The 19,218-nt window shown below is 40.8% G+C and overlaps 1 protein-coding gene and 1 long non-coding RNA gene across 5 annotated transcripts in view; one reads left to right on the top strand and one right to left on the bottom strand.

Annotated features, from left to right (window-relative positions):
- The window catches only part of LOC109512606 (uncharacterized), a 22,771-nt gene extending 4,336 nt beyond the window's left edge, over positions 1-18,435 (top strand). Inside the window, exons 1-2 of one of the 2 annotated variants that reach the window (XR_002167563.1) lie at positions 15,162-15,516; positions 18,274-18,435. This is a non-coding gene — a long non-coding RNA (uncharacterized LOC109512606). Of the gene's footprint in view, positions 1-15,161; positions 15,517-18,273 lie in introns of those variants that run through there. The other variant, XR_002167562.1, reaches the window with a different exon arrangement.
- Positions 1-19,218, bottom strand: part of gas7b (growth arrest-specific 7b) — a 41,710-nt gene that overhangs the window by 12,528 nt on the left and 9,964 nt on the right. For 2 of the 3 annotated variants that reach the window (XM_019864460.1, XM_019864461.1), the window contains 4 exons: positions 13,169-13,286; positions 6,769-6,846; positions 5,230-5,318; positions 2,676-2,729 (listed from right to left, as the gene is read on the bottom strand). In XM_019864460.1, coding sequence (XP_019720019.1) covers positions 2,676-2,729; positions 5,230-5,318; positions 6,769-6,846; positions 13,169-13,286 — 339 coding nt within the window. The remainder of the gene's footprint in view (positions 1-2,675; positions 2,730-5,229; positions 5,319-6,768; positions 6,847-13,168; positions 13,287-19,218) is intronic. The other variant, XM_019864462.1, reaches the window with a different exon arrangement.

The following is a 19,218-nucleotide window of genomic DNA, read 5'->3' as shown; positions in this document are numbered from 1 at the left end:
GCGGTGGGGGGGGGGGGGGTATACGTCTATAAAGGTGCAGAACATCAGAGTTCAAACGAGGTCACGCAAGACTGGGAGCATCTTGCGCAAGGCTTGCCTTGGAGTACGACATAAACAAGCAACATAAGATCAAGTTTGGTTGAGACCGCGCCTCGACCTAGACTTGCACTGGCCACCAAAATAGAGACCTAAACTTCATTTAATATTCCCTGATGATGTCATAAAATTGAATTAGGAGATCAGAGAAAAGTATGAAGAGCCTGAATCAATGATCCAGTCAAGCCGTCCTTGCAGAAACCGAAGCGAAGTTTGCGGTTCTCAGCGTCCATCACTCAAACTGCAGCGATGTGAATCAGTACTTTACGGCGAGAACAATTCCGAAAACAGATTCTCAATGACCGCCCTCTAATCTCTAGTTATTCCAGCCGCAGTGATGAAATATTTGGGGTATAAGGCCGTCTGCTGTGAAGAGCTCGGTAATTACCACAGAGTTATGCTCAGTCAGTAAATTGTGCGCTTCAACTGGAACCGAAGCTTCCTAGCTCAACCTGCAATTGTTTTGTTTTCATCTGTCCAAAAAAAAAAAAAAATAAAAAAAAAAGAAAAAAAAAATTTTTTTTTTCTTTTTTTTTTTTCATTTTCCCAAAAAAAAAAAAAAATAAAAAAAAAAGAAAAAAAAAATTTTTTTTTTCTTTTTTTTTTTTCATTTTCCCAAAAAAAAAAAAAAATAAAAAAAAAAGAAAAAAAAAATTTTTTTTTTCTTTTTTTTTTTTCATTTTCCCAAAAAAAAAAAAAAATAAAAAAAAAAGAAAAAAAAAATTTTTTTTTTCTTTTTTTTTTTTTCCATAAACTGGTAGCTTGTTTTCGGGATGAGGCAGTGAACAATGGCACAGAGATATGAGGAATCTAAAAATGAGGCTTCCTCCTTTTTTTTCTATGTCTTGATGTTCTAAAAACGTTTTGTTTTGGGGCCTTCAGATTTGTAGCTTTGCCTCAGTCTGCAATCCTTTTTCTTTTTTTTTTTTCCATAAACTGGTAGCTTGTTTTTGGGATGAGGCAGTGAACAATGGCAGTGAGATATGAGGAATCTAAAAATGAAGCTTCCTCCTTTTTTTTCTATATCTTAATGTTCGAAAAACGTTTTGGGTTTTTTTTTTGTAACGCAAGCATGAAGTTGCCACTTGTGCACAATGACTTTTAATCCGCTAATCGATACCGTGACATTGGTTGCTCAGGAAGCACAAGCGTGTATTGAAACGATCAGCCGGTAAAGAAAAACCTCCAAAAAAAGATGAGCCAATAAATCAGAACCCATCTCTGCCGTTCACTGTGAACCCGACGTCAATCCTGTCGATTCCGCATAGGCTAACGTCATTGTGTATGTAGCATATTTTTCGGACTGTAAATCGCACTTTTAGTCAATAGTTTGGCTAGTCCCGCGACATACTCAGGTGTGAGATGTCTATATTAAAACTAGAGCTCACACTGGCATCCAAAATGCTCGTCCCCGAGTGGTGTCGACTTTCTCTTGGAGTTTGGCAAATATTTTTGATGCATTATTGCCACTTCTTTTGCCGAGCGTCAAAAGAAAATAGAAGAAGAAACGGAAGAAGACGTAGTCCTGGCAAAGGAAAACTAGCAAGAACTGACCAGAATTTTATCTTTGGCTACAATGGGATGTGGGATTCTAGGTATGGAAAGTCATTTTCAACTAGAAAGAAAAACACGTCTGTCTTTAGAAGCGGATGTTTCGAATCCTATCGGAAATCATTCGATAACATCAACAGCGGGTGTGTTTGGAAATTCATTCTGATGCCCGAACACCACTCTAAGAGAGAGTGTGTGTGTGTGTTCGGAAAGGCAGAGCTCCCTTCCCTTTAATTTCTGAACCCTGTCTACGTTATAAACCAATCACCAGCTCGCACTTGAACTCTTTCCATCCGTGGTGCCTGACTCATTAGTTACCCCTTTTTTTTGGAGCGCTCAGAATAACGTAAGGGCACATTTGAACAGAGCTCTGAGTTGCCGAACGGTCAGAGTGAAGCAGTGCATGCACAGAGCTTATTTCCAAACGCACCCACGATTTGGGACCGGGGGATTTTGGTTGCAAATCTGAGCTCTTCTGTTCATGGTCTAGGTTTTTTGTAAAATAAATTCCCTCCTCGCAAAAAACGCGACTTATCCTCCGGAGCGACTTCCAGTCTGAAAAAATACAATAAACAGGCAAGTGACAGCAAGCACTAAAAACTTGAGCGAAAGAAGAAAATTGAGACGAAATACATTCAGGGAGACACAATAAAAAATATCTGCTTTGTGTACTAGCCCAGTGGAAGAAATTTACCTACATTTTAATGATGCACACACAGGTGATGTACAACAGCTATAACGGTGGGTGGAAAGAAAGATCCCAAAAGGAATATCTGCATTTCTTTTCTTTTTTTTTTTTTCCCAAACTTGAAATGTACTCCCCGCTGGTTACTAAACGAGATTTTTGATGTTTACTGAAGAGAGGCATAATAAACGGTGGGTGGAAAGAAAGATCCCAAAAGGAATATATGCATTTATTTGAATTTTTTTTTCAAACTTGGAATGTACTCCCCGCTGGTTACTAAATGAGATTTTTGATGTTTACTGAAGAGAGGCATAGTTAGCTCTTGGAAAGAGTTCCCACTCACCGTCACCGTGGTCTCCTTGTTCTGTTTCTTGGTGGGCGACGTTGGTCCGGGGCTCTGCGGAGAGAGGAAAGACGGTCCATCAAAGCCACCGTCCTCCATGTCAGACATGACTGCTCCGCATACACACACGGTCACTTTCATACAAATGTCGTTAGTGGCGAGCTCCTTTAAAATCCATCTGGAGCTCTCGCCGCCGCCGCCGCCGTTGCCTCTGTTGCTGTGTATGCATGATGTGAGAGTGTGTGTGTGTGTGTGTGTGTGTGTGTGTGTGTGTGTGTGTGTGCGTGTTTTGGTGTGCAGAGAAGTTGTGTGTGTGTGTGTGTGTGTGTGTGTATGTTTTGGTGTGCAGAGAAGTGAAGAGTGCAGCTCTTATTTTGGGTTTGAGTGTCCATCTGAGTTTTGTGCTCATGCTCAGAAATGTAACTTTTTTTTTAAACATTATTTTCAATGTATTTTGTTATAAATGTATACTTTCCTAAAATATTCCGGAGGAAAAAAGTCATCCTTATTACATTAACCCTAACTTGGACCCTGTAACCTGATCACATGATAAGCTGCCCACTGTAGTAACCGCTGTCCCCAAAAGGGTTAATAGCGGAAAACATATTTTGTGGTCGCTCTCTAGCAAACTGTGTTGAATTTGATATACAATAAGATAATTTTTTTTATTGGTCTACATAGGAAGGTCAGAAGATGAACATAAATTTTTCGAAAGTTGAATCTGTATTTTATCCCGCCGTCTACGTATTTGTCATGCTGATACTTATAAGTGAACATTGACATTTTTATTTGTGTTTATATTTCAAGCATATGTTAATGGATTTACATCCTTTTTACTGTAGTAACCGCTGTCCCCGAAAGGGTTAATAGCGGAATACATGTCATGCTGATACTTATAAGTGAACATTGACATTTTTATTTGTGTTTATATTTCAAGCATAAGATAATGGATTTGAGTTTAAAAAAAATTACAGCAACATCAAGTTGAATCCAGATCTGATCTGAAATTTATGTTGAAAGTAATTTAGATGAAGCCTGGAAAATCGAATAATTGTCCAGAGGCTGATCATTCTTTCGACTCTCATCTGATATGAATGTGTTATGTAATGTCAGGCCGGATATAACGACACTTTGTTATGGATGAAAATTTATCTTTAGTTCACTGTAAAGATCTAAGAGCGCAAATGTGCTCTCAGAGTAATACCCATTTTCCTTCATGTCCTAATGACAGTATGTGGTTGGCTTTTGTGAGGAAGCTAAAAAGGACAGAAAAGACGAAAAGCACATACTGTCAAAGTCCAGAGTGTCTAACTGTTCATTAAAAAAAAAAAAAAAAAACAAACAAAAACAATAAAATAACAAAGAGGAACCAGAGGACTATTTTCATGTTGTTGTGTCTGGGGTGTGACGAGCAGGAAAGGAGTAAATGTAAAGAGACAAAGTGAAACAAAGTGGTGGGTGGATCTTATGAAGCTGCTGCACCCACATTTGCCTTGTTAATTATGATCGCTGGAACAGATAGTGTAGGCGGGATTAATCTACTTTAATTGCCGTCGGCATCCCCGTGAGGACAGGACGGAGGGAAGGGATGTTTCAATGTGGAAAAAGATTTCTCATTATCTTTGTCATCAAACATGAGCTTTGGAGTTCGTCTTTGAATATAGGTGTAATAACCGGTTATTACAGTGTAATAACCGACACAGTCGGTTATTATACTGGAAACAAATAGTTTCATTTCCTCAATTGGTTACACTAAATAAAACCATCTGGATCCAGATACATTCGTTTTCGTAAATGGACCACTTGACAAAATGAAAATAACTTTTTTTTTTTCCAGAGTACAAATAATATTTTTAATTTGTGGGTGGAATGGTGCCCGACTGTTGAGCCAATTGGGCTCACAGTGTGGAGTTTGCATGTCTGTCCCATGCCTGCATGGGTTTTCTCCGGGTACTCCAGTTTCCTCCCACAGGCAGGTTAATGGAACGCTCTAAATCACAGGTGGCAAAGTCAAGGCCCGGGGGCCAGATCCGGCCCGCCACGTCATTTTATGTGGCCCGTGAAAGCAAATCATCTTCGTTAACTTCCATGATCCTTGATTAAACCTATAGCAAAATCTCAAATTGTCGTACTTAATAAATAACGGTGACCTTTTGCAATAATTTTGTTTCCACTGTCGACACTCACTTGAGCAATTGAACAAATACTTGACTCATTTCAAAACTAGTGAGGCATCTTTTTTTTTTGTATGTGTGTGTACAAGTAATAATACAATGTGATGATTCAACATTTTTTCGCTTCCGCTGTCGTAATGGCCCTGTCAGACGTAATTCCAAAATGGCCCGCGACAAAAATGAGTTCGACACCCCTGCTCTAAATTGTCCCGAGGTGTGAGCGAGTAAGATGACTAAGATGGACATGAGGTACTTTGACATTCATGAAAAAAAAACATTTTCGGGCCAAAAAGTTCAGATGAGGTCTGTTGTTAAAATACTCATGATAAAACAAGGTAGTGGGAAGTGAAGACTTTTGCATCGATGTAGTGTAGTTTTACCTGTTGGTCTGTACTGCCTTTCCGGACCATATTGTTGTGTGGAGGTTCCAGATGATGCAAGGGGCTGCCGCCTGAGTGAAATCCATTCACTGCGGAGACAGGTCAATTATTTTGTTATTTGAAGTATTTCATTTTTTTATCTGTGCCACTTGAGCCCCTATTCAACTGAGGGGCGAACATCTCCGACAGTTGGGGATGGTCGTAAAAATGCACGTTCATGTCAGGGTGTCGCAAATGTTCGCCAAACGGTCGTCAGGTGTTCAGCAGATGTTTGCCCGTACTTAAAAAAAAAAAATCTAAAAAAAAAAAAAAATTACGAATACTGAATGAGCCGATAACATGTTGTCAATATTTTCCAGACGATGATCATGATTCACACAATAGACCGGTTGTGTGATAATTGACTGAATTCGAAGAGAATTCTCTCTCCATCGACTGTACGTTACTTGTCAAAATGAAATAACAAAATACATTTTTCTGTACCAAGTATATTATTTCGATCCATCCATCCAAGTGCCCCCCAAAAAATAAAACAAACCGATTCATCTTGTAATTTTAACATTTGTTACTAAAAAAAAAAAAAAAATCTCGCGGCCCGGTGGTCCCGTGGTTAGTGTGTCGACCTCACAGTGCAGAGGTACCGGGTTCAGTTCCAGCTCCGGCCTCCATATGTGGAGTTTGCATGTTCTCCCCGGGCCTGCGTGGGTTTTCTCCGGGTACTCCGGTTTCCTCCCACATTCCAAAAACATACATGGCAAGTTAATGGAACACTCGAAAATTGTTCCTGGGTGTGATTGTTAGTGCGAATGGTTGTTTGTCTCTGTGTGCCCTGCAATTGGCTGGCAACCGGTTCAGGGTGTCCCTCGCCTACTGCCTGAAGACAGCTGGGATAGGCTCCAGCACGCCCCCTGACCCTTGTAAGGATAAAGCGTGTCAGAAAATGGATGGATGGATAAAAAAAAATCTATTTTGCTGGATTCTTTTCGTTTCTTCAATGTTTTGAAATGTTGATATCGAAGCAAAAGTGTCGCATGAGCAGAGTATGGACAGAACTTAACATTTTGACATAAACAGATTTGAAACAAATGGGGAGGGTTGATAAATACTCCCAAAAAAAATCTACATGTTTCACAAAATGTATTTGCCTGTCCCCGTTTCCCAGCGAGTGCGATACTATGTACATGAATGAAACCAAACAGTCATTTTCAATGGAGCCGATCGATCTGAAATAGAGCAGCTTTCACTGGTGCAGTTGAAAACACATTCGAATCCTCTGTTTTCGTCAAGCCTTGAAGATAGACAGAGCCAAAAGAGTGACAGAGAAGGGGGCCTTTAGTACTGCAAATTGAAGCTACAGATAAAATTAGTTCCAGGAAGTGTCTGTTTTCTATGTGTGTGGTGTGAATAAGAGGGTTCTTTGTGCCACTGTGTTCATTTTAGGAGAATTCATAGCCTCGGGTCGCTCAAAAGATGAGGAAGTTGGAATGATAGAAGAGTTCAGACAGATGTAAATAAATAAATAAAATAAAAATACTGAACCTGCTGGCAAGGAGCCCTTGTGACGCAGGGATGATTTTGGAGTGCCGGGAGCACTGGAGGGTCTCTCCCATGTTGTCTCTGATGGAAAAAAAGTCAATAAATTAAGAAGGAAACTTCACAACTTTTCAGGATTCGATACTCTGATTCCAGATTGCTTTTTATTTCAGTTTTGCGTATTTACTCTTCAAACAAAACATTAGCGCCTCTTCAAGATGAAACATAATACTGCATGTTTGTGATTCCGGTAACTGCGAGAGGATCTTAGGACATATTATAGCACGTAAACGACCTGCTCTTGAATAGAACCACTGTGGCTAAAGCTGAAAGGTCGCAGGGTTTTTTTTTAATTCTGGACCTGTATTGAACTCCTCTTTATTATAGAAAATAGCTATAAATGAGGAAAACATACGACAATTCTTCCGACAAAAAAATGGCAAAGACAGAGAGTTGAATATGTTTGGATCAAATACAAAAACTCGACATGTTACTAAGCTTCCCAGAAGCACACTTTAAATTTTTTTTTTTTTTTTTTTTTAAATCATGGATCCAGATTTTACCACTGTTAAGCTACGGCACTTACACTCAAATGCTTTTTTTTTCGCTTTGTTTTCACCCCAGGTCCATTCTCACCACAGGAAAATTTTGCCTTCATTGTCACAATGTGAAGGGAAAAAAAATAAAATAAAAAAGGCGAGGTATAAAGAACTCTTATTTAATTTGGGCCTTTCCAGGTTGGCTCGGCTTTATGGGGTTCTGTCGAACAGAGGAGGCAACTGAGCCAAGCCCATCACCTTAAATGACACGCATGGAGCGAAAAAAAACTGGCAGCTAGCGGAGGGATAAGAGCCATGCCTTTGCATTCGATGCACGACGTGAGCAGTAAGCGTGGCTCTCGAGCTAAAAATCTAAAACAGGGATGGGAAACTGGTGGACCGTAACCGCACTCTGAGTAGCCCCCTTATGAGTTTCCTCTATTACACTGGAGATTTAGCAGCGTTTTAAGAATTTGGGGGTTAAAATAATATACACTGGTTTGTGCAGAGCTCATATTAATATTGTTCATACATGTGCTAGCAAACCAACTGTTAGCATTTTAGCAACAGTCATTCACAACTAAGCCATTGTAAGACTTTAAACTTTGTTCAGGCCAGTTTAAAGTTGAAAATAGGTCTCCGGGGACAAGCCAAATTCGAAACACAGAATTAAAAAAAACTGGCCTTTAGATTTGCAAAGCAGGCCCATGAAAATTGTCTATGAGCATTTTATTATTTTTGTCCAAAACAGTCCATTAGTTCGTAGGATGCAGAGTTGTTCGTTAGCCTGCAATGGGTGATCAATACCAATGGCAAAATGAAGATTTCTACTCATTTGAATAAAACACTTTTTCTTTTTAAAGCCTGTCAGAGGGATAAGAGCCATGCCTTTGCATTCGATGCACGACGTGAGCAGTAAGCGTGGCTCTCGAGCTAAAAATCTAAAACAGGGATGGGAAACTGGTGGACCGTAACCGCACTCTGAGTAGCCCCCTTATGAGTTTCCTCTATTACACTGGAGATTTAGCAGCGTTTTAAGAATTTGGGGGTTAAAATAATATACACTGGTTTGTGCAGAGCTCATATTAATATTGTTCATACATGTGCTAGCAAACCAACTGTTAGCATTTTAGCAACAGTCATTCACAACTAAGCCATTGTAAGACTTTAAACTTTGTTCAGGCCAGTTTAAAGTTGAAAATAGGTCTCCGGGGACAAGCCAAATTCGAAACACAGAATTAAAAAAAACTGGCCTTTAGATTTGCAAAGCAGGCCCATGAAAATTGTCTATGAGCATTTTATTATTTTTGTCCAAAACAGTCCATTAGTTCGTAGGATGCAGAGTTGTTCGTTAGCCTGCAATGGGTGATCAATACCAATGGCAAAATGAAGATTTCTACTCATTTGAATAAAACACTTTTTCTTTTTAAAGCCTGTCACAGTTTTAAAAGTGGCACAGTACCAGGAGTAAATCTCATCAAGCTTCCTTGTCACAACCAAACCGAAGTCAAAAACATGTCAATCACTCTGAATCGCCTTAATTGACCTGCGTATCATTTGACTCGGTTCCTTCCAGCCTCTTTTGAGACCTAAAAAGGAGCCTTAATCATGCAGATTCAAAATATCAACGACAGCACGCGGCGCATGAATAACCTCTTTCTCTTTGCATAAATCACTTCGTAAATCCGAAAGTGGCAACTCTCAACAGTGAGCATGACGAGGTACGAAGATGGAGTGGAGACTTATTGTCTACCAACAAGGTTATGCGAGATGATCCTGACTCCTTGGGGGGAAAAAGGAAGTCATCCAAGTTAGCTTTCACAAAGTACACGGCTGTATAACAACAGCCACATCTGCTTTTTTTGTTGTTGTCTATTGGTTCATATTGTCCCCCGTCTCTGTGTCACGTACACCAGCTCACACACTTCCTCCACCATCTTTTCTTTTTATTGATTCTGTATGTAAAGCTTTTGGGCGATTTTTTGGAAAGCGCTAAATATGTGTTGAATGATCATGACATTTTCTGTACTTAACCTGAGCACCGAGGCAAAAAGTATCATGCGCTTGACCCGCAAGAGTACGAGACATAGATTCATTGAATCAAAGGTCAAATAGCTTCAAACGAGTTTAAAAAAAAAATAGTGAAGAGAATCACAGAATGTGCTTCAAGACTTATTTTCCTTGGTGTTCATCGTTTCCCACTGGTCAGACAGTGATGAGTGGAGACTCTTACACCCTGAACCCAGCAACACAGGAAGGGAAAAAAAAAACCTACAAAACACAAGCCCAGAACAAGGACACACTGCCCTCGCCTACGCATGTAGTTCCGTTACTATTGCAATGCGACACACACACACACACACACACACACACACACACACACACACACACACACACACACACACACACACACACACACACAGGACGGTATCTGATCGCTCTGCATATCGCGGTGTATTGAAAAGGGGCCAGAGAAAATAGCGCACACACATACACGCTTATGAATGTTGATTGTTCAGTAAAAATGTCATCAGATAAGAGTTGTAAATTTGAAAAAAAAAAAAAAAAAAGTCCACACCTGCAGTGCAGTCATGGCGAGCTAAGAGCTAAGCAAAAAGCTACACTTTGAAATTACAGTAACACCTACGGTCAATGTTGAGTCTTTATTTTACCGAAGAAGCATAATTGGGAATATAAAGTCTGATTTGTATCCGGGGAAAAAAAGACAACACGCAAGGAGGACTTGTAAACTCGACCCAGAAAGGCTGAGGCTGAGATTCAAAACCCAAAGCTCAGAACTGTCATGCGGACATGCCAACCACTACACAAAGTGCAGCAAAGTGCACACACACACACACACACACACACACACACACACACACACACACACACGAAAAGGGAAGGCTTAACAGTTTAACGTTTAACCTTCCCTTTTTTTTTTACTTAAACCCTTTCATACACCATGTAACCTGATATACCATGATAAGATGTCCACTGTAGTAACCGCTGTCCCTGAAAGGGTTAAATACATTTTAAAGGACTACCGGTACTTTACTCATGAGAGCTTATGTAAATGTTTGTGAATGTCCAATCTAGAGGGGGGTCGGTGTTTATCAGTTTACAAAAGTCTTCCTGTTGAACAATGACGATTTGTGGGAGGCTGGTCACGATCGCATGAAGTTCAATGGAAAGTATTGTGATCTTACAACATACCATATTGGTGGTGGGGGGTGGGGGGGGCGGTATTTGTAAAGAATTTTGACCATGAATAAAAATGGAAATAGAATTCGCCAAAGAGTGAAACTGCCACGATGAAAAATATCTATTTATAGTACAGTCAAAAATGTAGCCTAAACTAGCCTAACCCTAAAATGCCAGTTGTATCATATTTGATCCATGCATTTTCATCATGTAACTCATTCTTTATATTATATTAAATCATCTGCATCAAATTTGATACTGCAGGTTTAAAATATGATTTTCCCCTAAATTTTTATTTTCAGATGTAATCTACATAATGCTTATAAATGGAATACGACAAATATCTAAAGCAACATGATATGGCAGAAATATTTTTGTGGATTTTGCTATAAGGGTGAATGAACATCTCAGTTCCCAAAAATCAGATTTTTCTGGCTATTCCTTGATGGGTCAGGCATTAAAGGGCTAAACACGGTATTTTGATTAATATTGTGTTTGTAGAATATGAATTCAGTAGGAGAAAAAACGATTGTTTTTATCCATCGCAAGTGGCGGCCATTTTGTCACTTGCCGTCGACTGAAAATGACATCAGCCACACGCACACGCGGAAAAAATAACATTTTAAGATTAATCTCTGAGTATACAAGCGTACAAATCAGTTAACCGTTGTTAATATGAAACTGCAAAAACAATCAAATGTTGGTGTTTTGAAATCTTTTTTGCGACTTCAGAGTTTTAGTTTCATTTTGAATGGTCAAATTTCACATTCTATGCCGTCACACAATTTTGACTTTTAGTATTCCGCTGTACTCGATGTTGCACTTAGAGGGTATTTCTCGGTTTAAGATGGAGCTCCGTTCCTACCTTGGCTACGTAATAATAATTTTGATATGTAAAACCGAACGCGCCGCAGTCTATCACTATTTATTATATATAAATATTTTTAAAAATCCAATGACAAAAAAACATTTTGGTGGCAACTGAGCTGACCTTGTGCAATGTGACATATTCTTAGACCACGTGCAGTCCGTCACCTCTTAATATCGCAACGTAATACACATCCACAGAGGCACTGAAATTCCAGATAGACACTGGTGGCCATGACACCGAACAGTCGAATCCCTTTCTGGAATCTTAAAAGACAAGGCGAGTCTGGACTGTGTAAAACAATCTGACATGCGCACATGAAGCACCAAATTTCATGTGAGTAACAGGAAAAGAGGATTTCGGAGGAGTGACTCCTTAGTGTCTGTGTCTGGGTTATGAACCCTCAGCTAATTTTAGATCCAAATCCCGGCCACAATTTGACCACTGGAAACATGATCAGAGGCAAAGAAGATGTGAACAGCTCTGTGGGAAAAGTGGTTACACTCTTGAGGTGACATCTAATCCGCAACTGCGGTTGCACATGGAGAATGGACTGTCTCTCGTGAAGGGGGTGTACTGTGGCACTATAAATGATTGCATTCCATTCTTTCAAACATGAATAGAATGTATGAATTCCACTGTTGTGACATCATCAAGGGTAATTTTTTTCTAACCCCCGATAAGGGAAGGCATTATTTTTCTGTGGTTAAAAAAAGTTGCTTGGGAAACCGTCACACATCGGAAGCTGCCTCTCGATCTTTCTGTAAACTGCGGTCGAGGCGAACATCCTCAAATTATGACAGCCGAGTCATGCACTGGTTTGCGAAATATTTTCTTGTTCAGTCATTAGTTCATTGAAACCAAACCCTCACTCACGTGTTTAAAAGTGAACTGAAATACAACATTGGCATCATCTTTACTCTATCAAAGGCGCACAAGACTCACCCATACATCATATTACAAACATCTGTCAGGCTTTAACCGGTGGGTTCACTCAGGGACAGTCAAAGCAGGAAACAGACGGCAACACTGGTGTGTCTTCGGGTGTTCAGGGACCAAATACATAACGATTGTAGTGACAGAAACAGCGGCATCGGCCAAAATCGGCCAAATCACTGCCACGTTATTTTGTTCAGCGTTTACTATGTGGTTAAATTACTCCGGGAAATGTGTGCAAATTAGCGCCAAATTGAGGGTTGAAAGTCATTCTAAAAACGATCAGCAGAGCTTTATTTCAATTTTGAAATTATATTGAGGATTACAACGCAGCAACTTTGTTGCGATATTTACTGACTTTTCTGACCACGTTTTTCTTGTTAAAATGGAGCAGCGAGGAGGTGTACTTACCCTGATAATAATGCGTGAGTCCTAATAAGGCACGGCAAACATAAGAGTTTGTGGTTAGCTGGTCAAAATGTCATGGGGGGAAAAAAATAGATGCACTCTGTTGACATATTGTAAATTTTGATTAAATACTGATATAATTTTCATGCGATGTAATTTTAAGATGACTGCTAAGAATTTTCATGTTTTCATGCATGTTTTTGGAATGTGGGAGGAGACCGGAATACCCGGAGAAAACCCACGTAGACACGGGGAGAACACGCAAACTCCACACAGGAAGGCCGCAGCCGGAATTGAACCCTGCACCTCTGCGCTGTGAGGCGGATGTGCTAACCAGTCGGCTACCATGCCGCCCTGCTAACAATTTTGTTAAACAACCATTCCGGTGACCCATGTGGCAATTTTGACATTTTAATTGCCAACTCCTGTCCTAAGGTGTTTTGTGTATTCATACCATTGCTTGTGGTGTTGACATAGTATCGCCGTCCTTGTGGAGACATGTAGCATTTCCAGTGAGGAGGCAGAGGGTCTCTCAGGTCCTCCAGCGGAAGCTGACTTAGCGATGCTGTTCTCTATCAAAACAGAATAAGGAAATCAGTGTCAGGATGCGGCAATATATCCATGCATCCATTTTGTGATCCGAGTTTTCCTCACAAGAGCCGCGGGGGAGTGCTGGAGCCTATCCCGGCTGTCATCGGGCAGTAGGCTGGGGACACCCTGAACTGGTTGCCAGCCAATTGCAGGGCACACAGAGACAAACAACCATCCGTGCTCAGACTCATACCTTGGGACAATTTAGAGTGTTCAATCAGCCGTGCATGTTTTTGGAATGTGGGAGGTAACCGGAGTACCCGGAGAAAACCCACGCAGGCCCAGGGAGGACATGCAAACTCCACACAGGGAGGCCGGAGCCGGGATCGAGGTGCTAACTAACCACTGGACCACCGGGCCGCCCTTGCGGCAATGTAGTCAATACAAATATTAAAAGCTCACAGGATCAAACAACATCAACAGTGTTAACGATCATAAGTTTTGGGGTTTTTTGGTCCATTTCCTCAAGCGTTTTCCAACCAGCAAGCAATGACATCCAAACAAAAGACACCCCTGCTGCCACATAATGTGCAAACTAAGCAAAGACGAATTTTAGAGTTAGCATACGTGCGTGTAACACAAATGAACACAAGACCAAAAGAAGGCAAACAACACACATCTGCTCATGGTTAGCAGGAATACAGAATGGGAAGAACAAGCCCGTTGTAGAACACTGTAAAATATTGTGCAGAGACTCTGGACGGACACATGAAAGTCAAAATGTGGTCATCAGTTCAACTAAAAGGGCCCGGTTTGAAAATGTGCAGAGATCATTGACATTCCACTGAATCCCTTTGCTCTGCTCTGTCGAATATTTATCAGCCACGCTCCCCTCCAAAAGGATTAGAACAGTGAGGCCAACTTATTCACCGCTGCGGTTTCTTGAAAACACGAAAATATGATTATGAGACATGAGTCTCTTGGCATAGACAGTAAAGATCGGTTGCGATGGACAAGGATTGAACGAGGTCATGATGCGACCGCTGAAGAGTGACGTTACTCGGTTGCGATGGACAAGGATTGAACGAGGTCATGATGTGACCGCTGAAGAGTGACGTTACTCGCAAAGAATACATCATAGCAAAGAAGCAAATTTCATTGCACGGTTCGCTTTGAACCGGGGCCGAGCGTCGATGTTGGGCGAGCTTTCCAGACCCACTTTCTTTTGAAAGAAAATCCATGCGTGACCTGCATCTCTCCAAATTGCAACAAACTGGTTTCCAAAGAGTCCCCCCTGCCTACTGGTCGGAGGCAGCTGGGAAAGGCTCCAGCCCGCCCCGCGACCCTTGTGAGGATAAGCGGATCAGAAAATGGATGGATGGATGGATGGTTTCCAAAGGCTGCACTGTTGTGTGGTGAAGTTTGCCGGTGAATTTGCACATCAGCACTCTTAAATGGCCCGAATTTTTAGGTATATATCGCCCTTCATGTGCTTTTGAGAAACAGATTATGTGTTCTATTTCCAACCAAGACAGTGACAAAAAAATATATGTTCTCCCATCTCTTGAGACGAATGAGTCTTTCGCCTAACGGGCACGATTCAGTCTGTTGCCTCTGGCTGGAGCACAGACCACATTTCATTTTCATTTGAACACCCCCAAGTCTTGGTGAGTGAGAATTAAATAAGCAATGTCTGTGTTTAACTATTGCACTCCCATAGCAACGGCTCAGCCGATCAAGGACGGGCAGTATCAAGGATCAAGGAAATTATGATTCAATAAATGTATCTTCAATTTTGGATCTCCAAGCCTCACCTTCGATTGTGTAATATGTGACTAACTGGGTTGAGAAGACTTGTAACTGGCAAGTGTCTGTTTCTGTCTCTCTTCAGACACTTTTAATATGCACTGCTCCATTGCCAGGCTCATGTACGACATCATTTTACTGCATTACATATTTAATTTTGCTGAACACATAAAACAGGAGATGAAAAAGCACAAAGTGAGGCAGCCGCTACTCTGCCTCACTGCAGGTGGTTAAAATTATGACAGAAACGGCATGTGCAGACTGCCTCAGAAAACACGTCAGGAATTGAAACGGCGGTGATTCACATTTCTTCCACGATCCGTTTTAATCATGACGTATTCATATTTTGTATTTGACTGTGTAATGCACTCATAACAACTTCCGCCAACAGTTCAGAGCCGAGGATGAGACTCGTCATTTCCAAGACCAGAACCTGAATTTCATCATAGCCACAAAGTGTCGCAGGTAGTATTTCGGAATCTCTGTTCAGTTTCATTGTGTTTTATTTATTTTTTTCTCCCAAACTGTTGTTTTGACTTGTTTGCCAAATAAGTAAGAAATTGCAATGGTTACTATGCTCTGTCTATCCATCCATCTGTTTTCCATTCAGCTTATCCTCACTCGGGTCACGATTGAGCTGGAGCATATCCCAGCTGACTTTGGGCGAAAAGTGACTGGTTGTCAGCCAAACGCAAGGCACAGATAGTTAAGCAGCCATTCACGCTCACATTCACAAAAATGCAAAATTGATCGTCTTAACCTAAGAATTTTTTTTTTTCCCGAATGTGGGAGGAAACCAGACTACCTGAAGAATACCAACATAAATCACGAGGGGAACATTCAAACTCAAAACAGGAAGGCCCCAGCCGGGATTTGAACCACCAACTTTTGAACTGACGCTACGCTCTCTCGATGTCACATGGTCATTATTAGTGAATAAACCCCAGTATTCTTCGACGGATTTCTGCCTCTGGCAAAAACAGATGGTTGCCATGCCGGGGTGCTTTGAACAGCATGTATACTGTGCAGTAATTGTGGAAGGTTATTGATATCTGACTGTCAGACTCTTTTTCTGTCTGGCCTGCCTGGATATGAGTCTCAGCATTGGACAAAATTTTGCGAGTAGTCTGACTCATATGAGAGCATACGATTTGCATCAAGTAAGATAAAGACTTCAGTGGTGGGATGTGGGGTCAAATCTTGGAGCATTCTTATCCCAGCATATGCAACATTTAAATAATGCATCGTTCAAGATGGTTAACCTTCTAATACCCATAATGCCTTTGGCTCCACATTCACAGCATGCCAGAAACGCCGATGGCAGATAAACCATACGCACTCATCCATCTCGGTGACATAGACTGAGTAGTAACCACAACAATCATGACTGCTGTGAGCAAGCACTGGATGCTGTCTTTTTATAAGTCCAAACTGAATTAGAATTTTGCATAAAATGCTCATAATGGCAGAAATGAAAATATCCAAAAAGGCAAATGGGAACTAAATTGTAATCCTCATTCATATCCATGGACTTTTATTGTGAAAGCATCCAACGGAAGTAATGCCATGTGCCTCAAATGACATAACTGGATTTCTAAATAGCACAACACCAACACAGAGACAGCCAAACGAAAGCGGCTTAGAGGAATGTGGAAGAGAAAATAAACTTAATAACAGAGATTCACTTGAAGCAGTGAGAGCTGAAGAGACATTTAAAGAAGAGCTTTTTCTTCAGAGAAAGCGATTTATGATCACAAGTTGGCCACTGTCCGTGCGAATAAACTCAGCCCCCACATTATCGCTGCCGCGAAGACACAAATATGTTGACAATTGTTGATGGAATGACAATGAAGGATAGGGACCAAATCTGGGTCAAAAGGCACTTAAACAGGTTATCTGAAAAAAAAAGGGGTGCACCGTGATGAATGTAAAACAGCTTAAATCAACATTTATAATTAGATTGTGAAGACAAAATTAAATTCTCACTTCTAAAATAAAGGTACGTATTCAAAAAACACATTCACGAAAAAACACATTCACGAGATTTAAGATGATGGTAGTCGAAATCGGGATTACCGTGTATTCATTTTTATGCGATGCGAATCGGCGCATGACCCATGTTGATGTCTAAATATGTGATTCGTTGTAGTTAACGTCATTATATTTCTCAACATGATATTAATATATTATTCATTACACTACAACATTCTGACTTTCAGAATAATACAGAAAGGCTAACTTGAGAGCCGATCAGTATTAGTTGCGTTCCAAATGGAAAGATGAGACGAAAAATATATAATCGGTGAATCCCTTTGGACCTTTAACAACCTCTGAGGGGAAGACTTTTTTCCAAGATGCTGGAGTCTGTCAGTGAAAATATTTGACCATTCATCCAGAACATTTGCAAGGTCAGGGGTCATCGACCTTGGCTCTGAGACTCCCAATTATTCCACCCCAAACTCATCCAAGCAGTTCCCACAAAGTAGGAAGCATATACAGCATTTACAGTACTGTATAACGTGTGTCATAAAACTTCCGGGACCGGAAAAATGAAAGCTATCCGTATTTCAAATCAAATCCAAAGTAGTGCAGGACCTCTTTGTAGATGTGCTGGTATTTTCTGCACTATAAGGCGCTTTAGAGTATCAGGTGCACCTTCAATGAATGGCCTATTTTAAAACTGTTTCCATATATAGGGCATACCGCATTATAAGGCGCATAGTATAGAAGCTATAATAGTGGCTGCAGTTGCGTTATGCATCCACTAGATGGAACTATGCTAAAGGAATACAATACAATACAGCTTTATTTATGTAGCGCTTTCACAACAGCCGTAGCCGTAACAAAGCGCTTTAAAATACTACGACATCAGAAATGAGAATATTGATCCATATATAAGGTGCATCGGATTATGAGGCGCACTGTCGGCTTTTGAGAAAATGAAATGCTTTTAGATGCGCCTTACAATGCAGAAGATATGGTCAATCAAATATATGTCCCAAAATTTGAGGCATTATAATGAAGACAAAAATACATTGTTCTCAAAACATGAAAAAAAGCACAATGGTGGTCTTCAGTGTTTTTCTTTTAATGCCACAAAACTTCCTCAACATCATGACATGTAATGACGTGGCCCAATTGACACTGACCTAACCAGCTCTGAATACAACTCCAACCTTGAGCAACAACTAAAGTTTTCGGGCATTTTTTTTTTTTTCCCAGGGTGGTGATTCATGAATGCACTGATCAGCAGGTTAGTAACGTCTGAGCGCAGACTTTGTGGGATTGTCCTGAAGAGGTGAGTCACACCATCCCATCTGTCACCATCTGTGTCACCATCACAGTTCGTCACGATTTTTTTTTTTTTTTGTCAACGCCAGTCGCTCAATCCCTCACTGTGAGGAGGCGGATGAAAACACAGACTCAGCAGTCCACGGCTTTAACAGATTGGCTAATTAACAAGCCCGGCATACTGTAGTTGACAGGTATGCACCATATGTGAGACAACTGCAAGGATGCAAAACTGCAAACTGAACCCGAGCTCTAGTGATTTCTCGTGGAACCATCTGGACTTGGAAAGTTGAGTCTCTATGACAGGTCAAGAAGGCCCGCTGACCTCTTCTCCAGCAAGGGAGAAGCTATCGAGCGGATCCAGTATGTGAGCCACGAATGAAAACCAAAACCCTCGGACAGCTTCGGTGCCGCCTGCAAGTTTCACAAAATGAATTTGACAATCCATCCATCCTTTTTCCGATCCGCTTTATCCTCACAAGGGTCGTGGGGGGTGTGCTGGAGCCTGTCCCAAATGTCCTCCTTACAAGCCAAAAGGCTCGTGTTGAAATGAATTGCAGTCAAACGCAATTCGTTCCATGGAAATTCTTCACCATCGGAAATAATACGAAGTGTTTGTCCTCACGTGGCTTTTCTCTGCTTAACCCTTTCATGCACCCTGTGACCTGATACCATGATAAGCTGTCCACCGTCGTAACCGCTGTCCCTCAAACGGTTAAATGCTTCATAATTTAAGTAAACGGCAGCTGATAAGACATACCTGTCAACTCATACAGTTTAGCCATAGTTCATATGGATTTTGTGGTGAATCTTACGCATACGGCCATATCGCACAAATCATACGGATTCTGAAAATTTCCGTTTTTTTTTTTTTTT

This window comes from Hippocampus comes, unplaced genomic scaffold (genome assembly GCF_001891065.2).
Source record: "Hippocampus comes isolate QL1 unplaced genomic scaffold, H_comes_QL1_v1.1 scaffold267, whole genome shotgun sequence".
Taxonomy (NCBI): domain Eukaryota; kingdom Metazoa; phylum Chordata; class Actinopteri; order Syngnathiformes; family Syngnathidae; genus Hippocampus; species Hippocampus comes.
The sequence above is the reverse complement of the archived record's forward strand: the minus strand, read 5'-3'. Positions and strand labels throughout refer to the sequence as shown.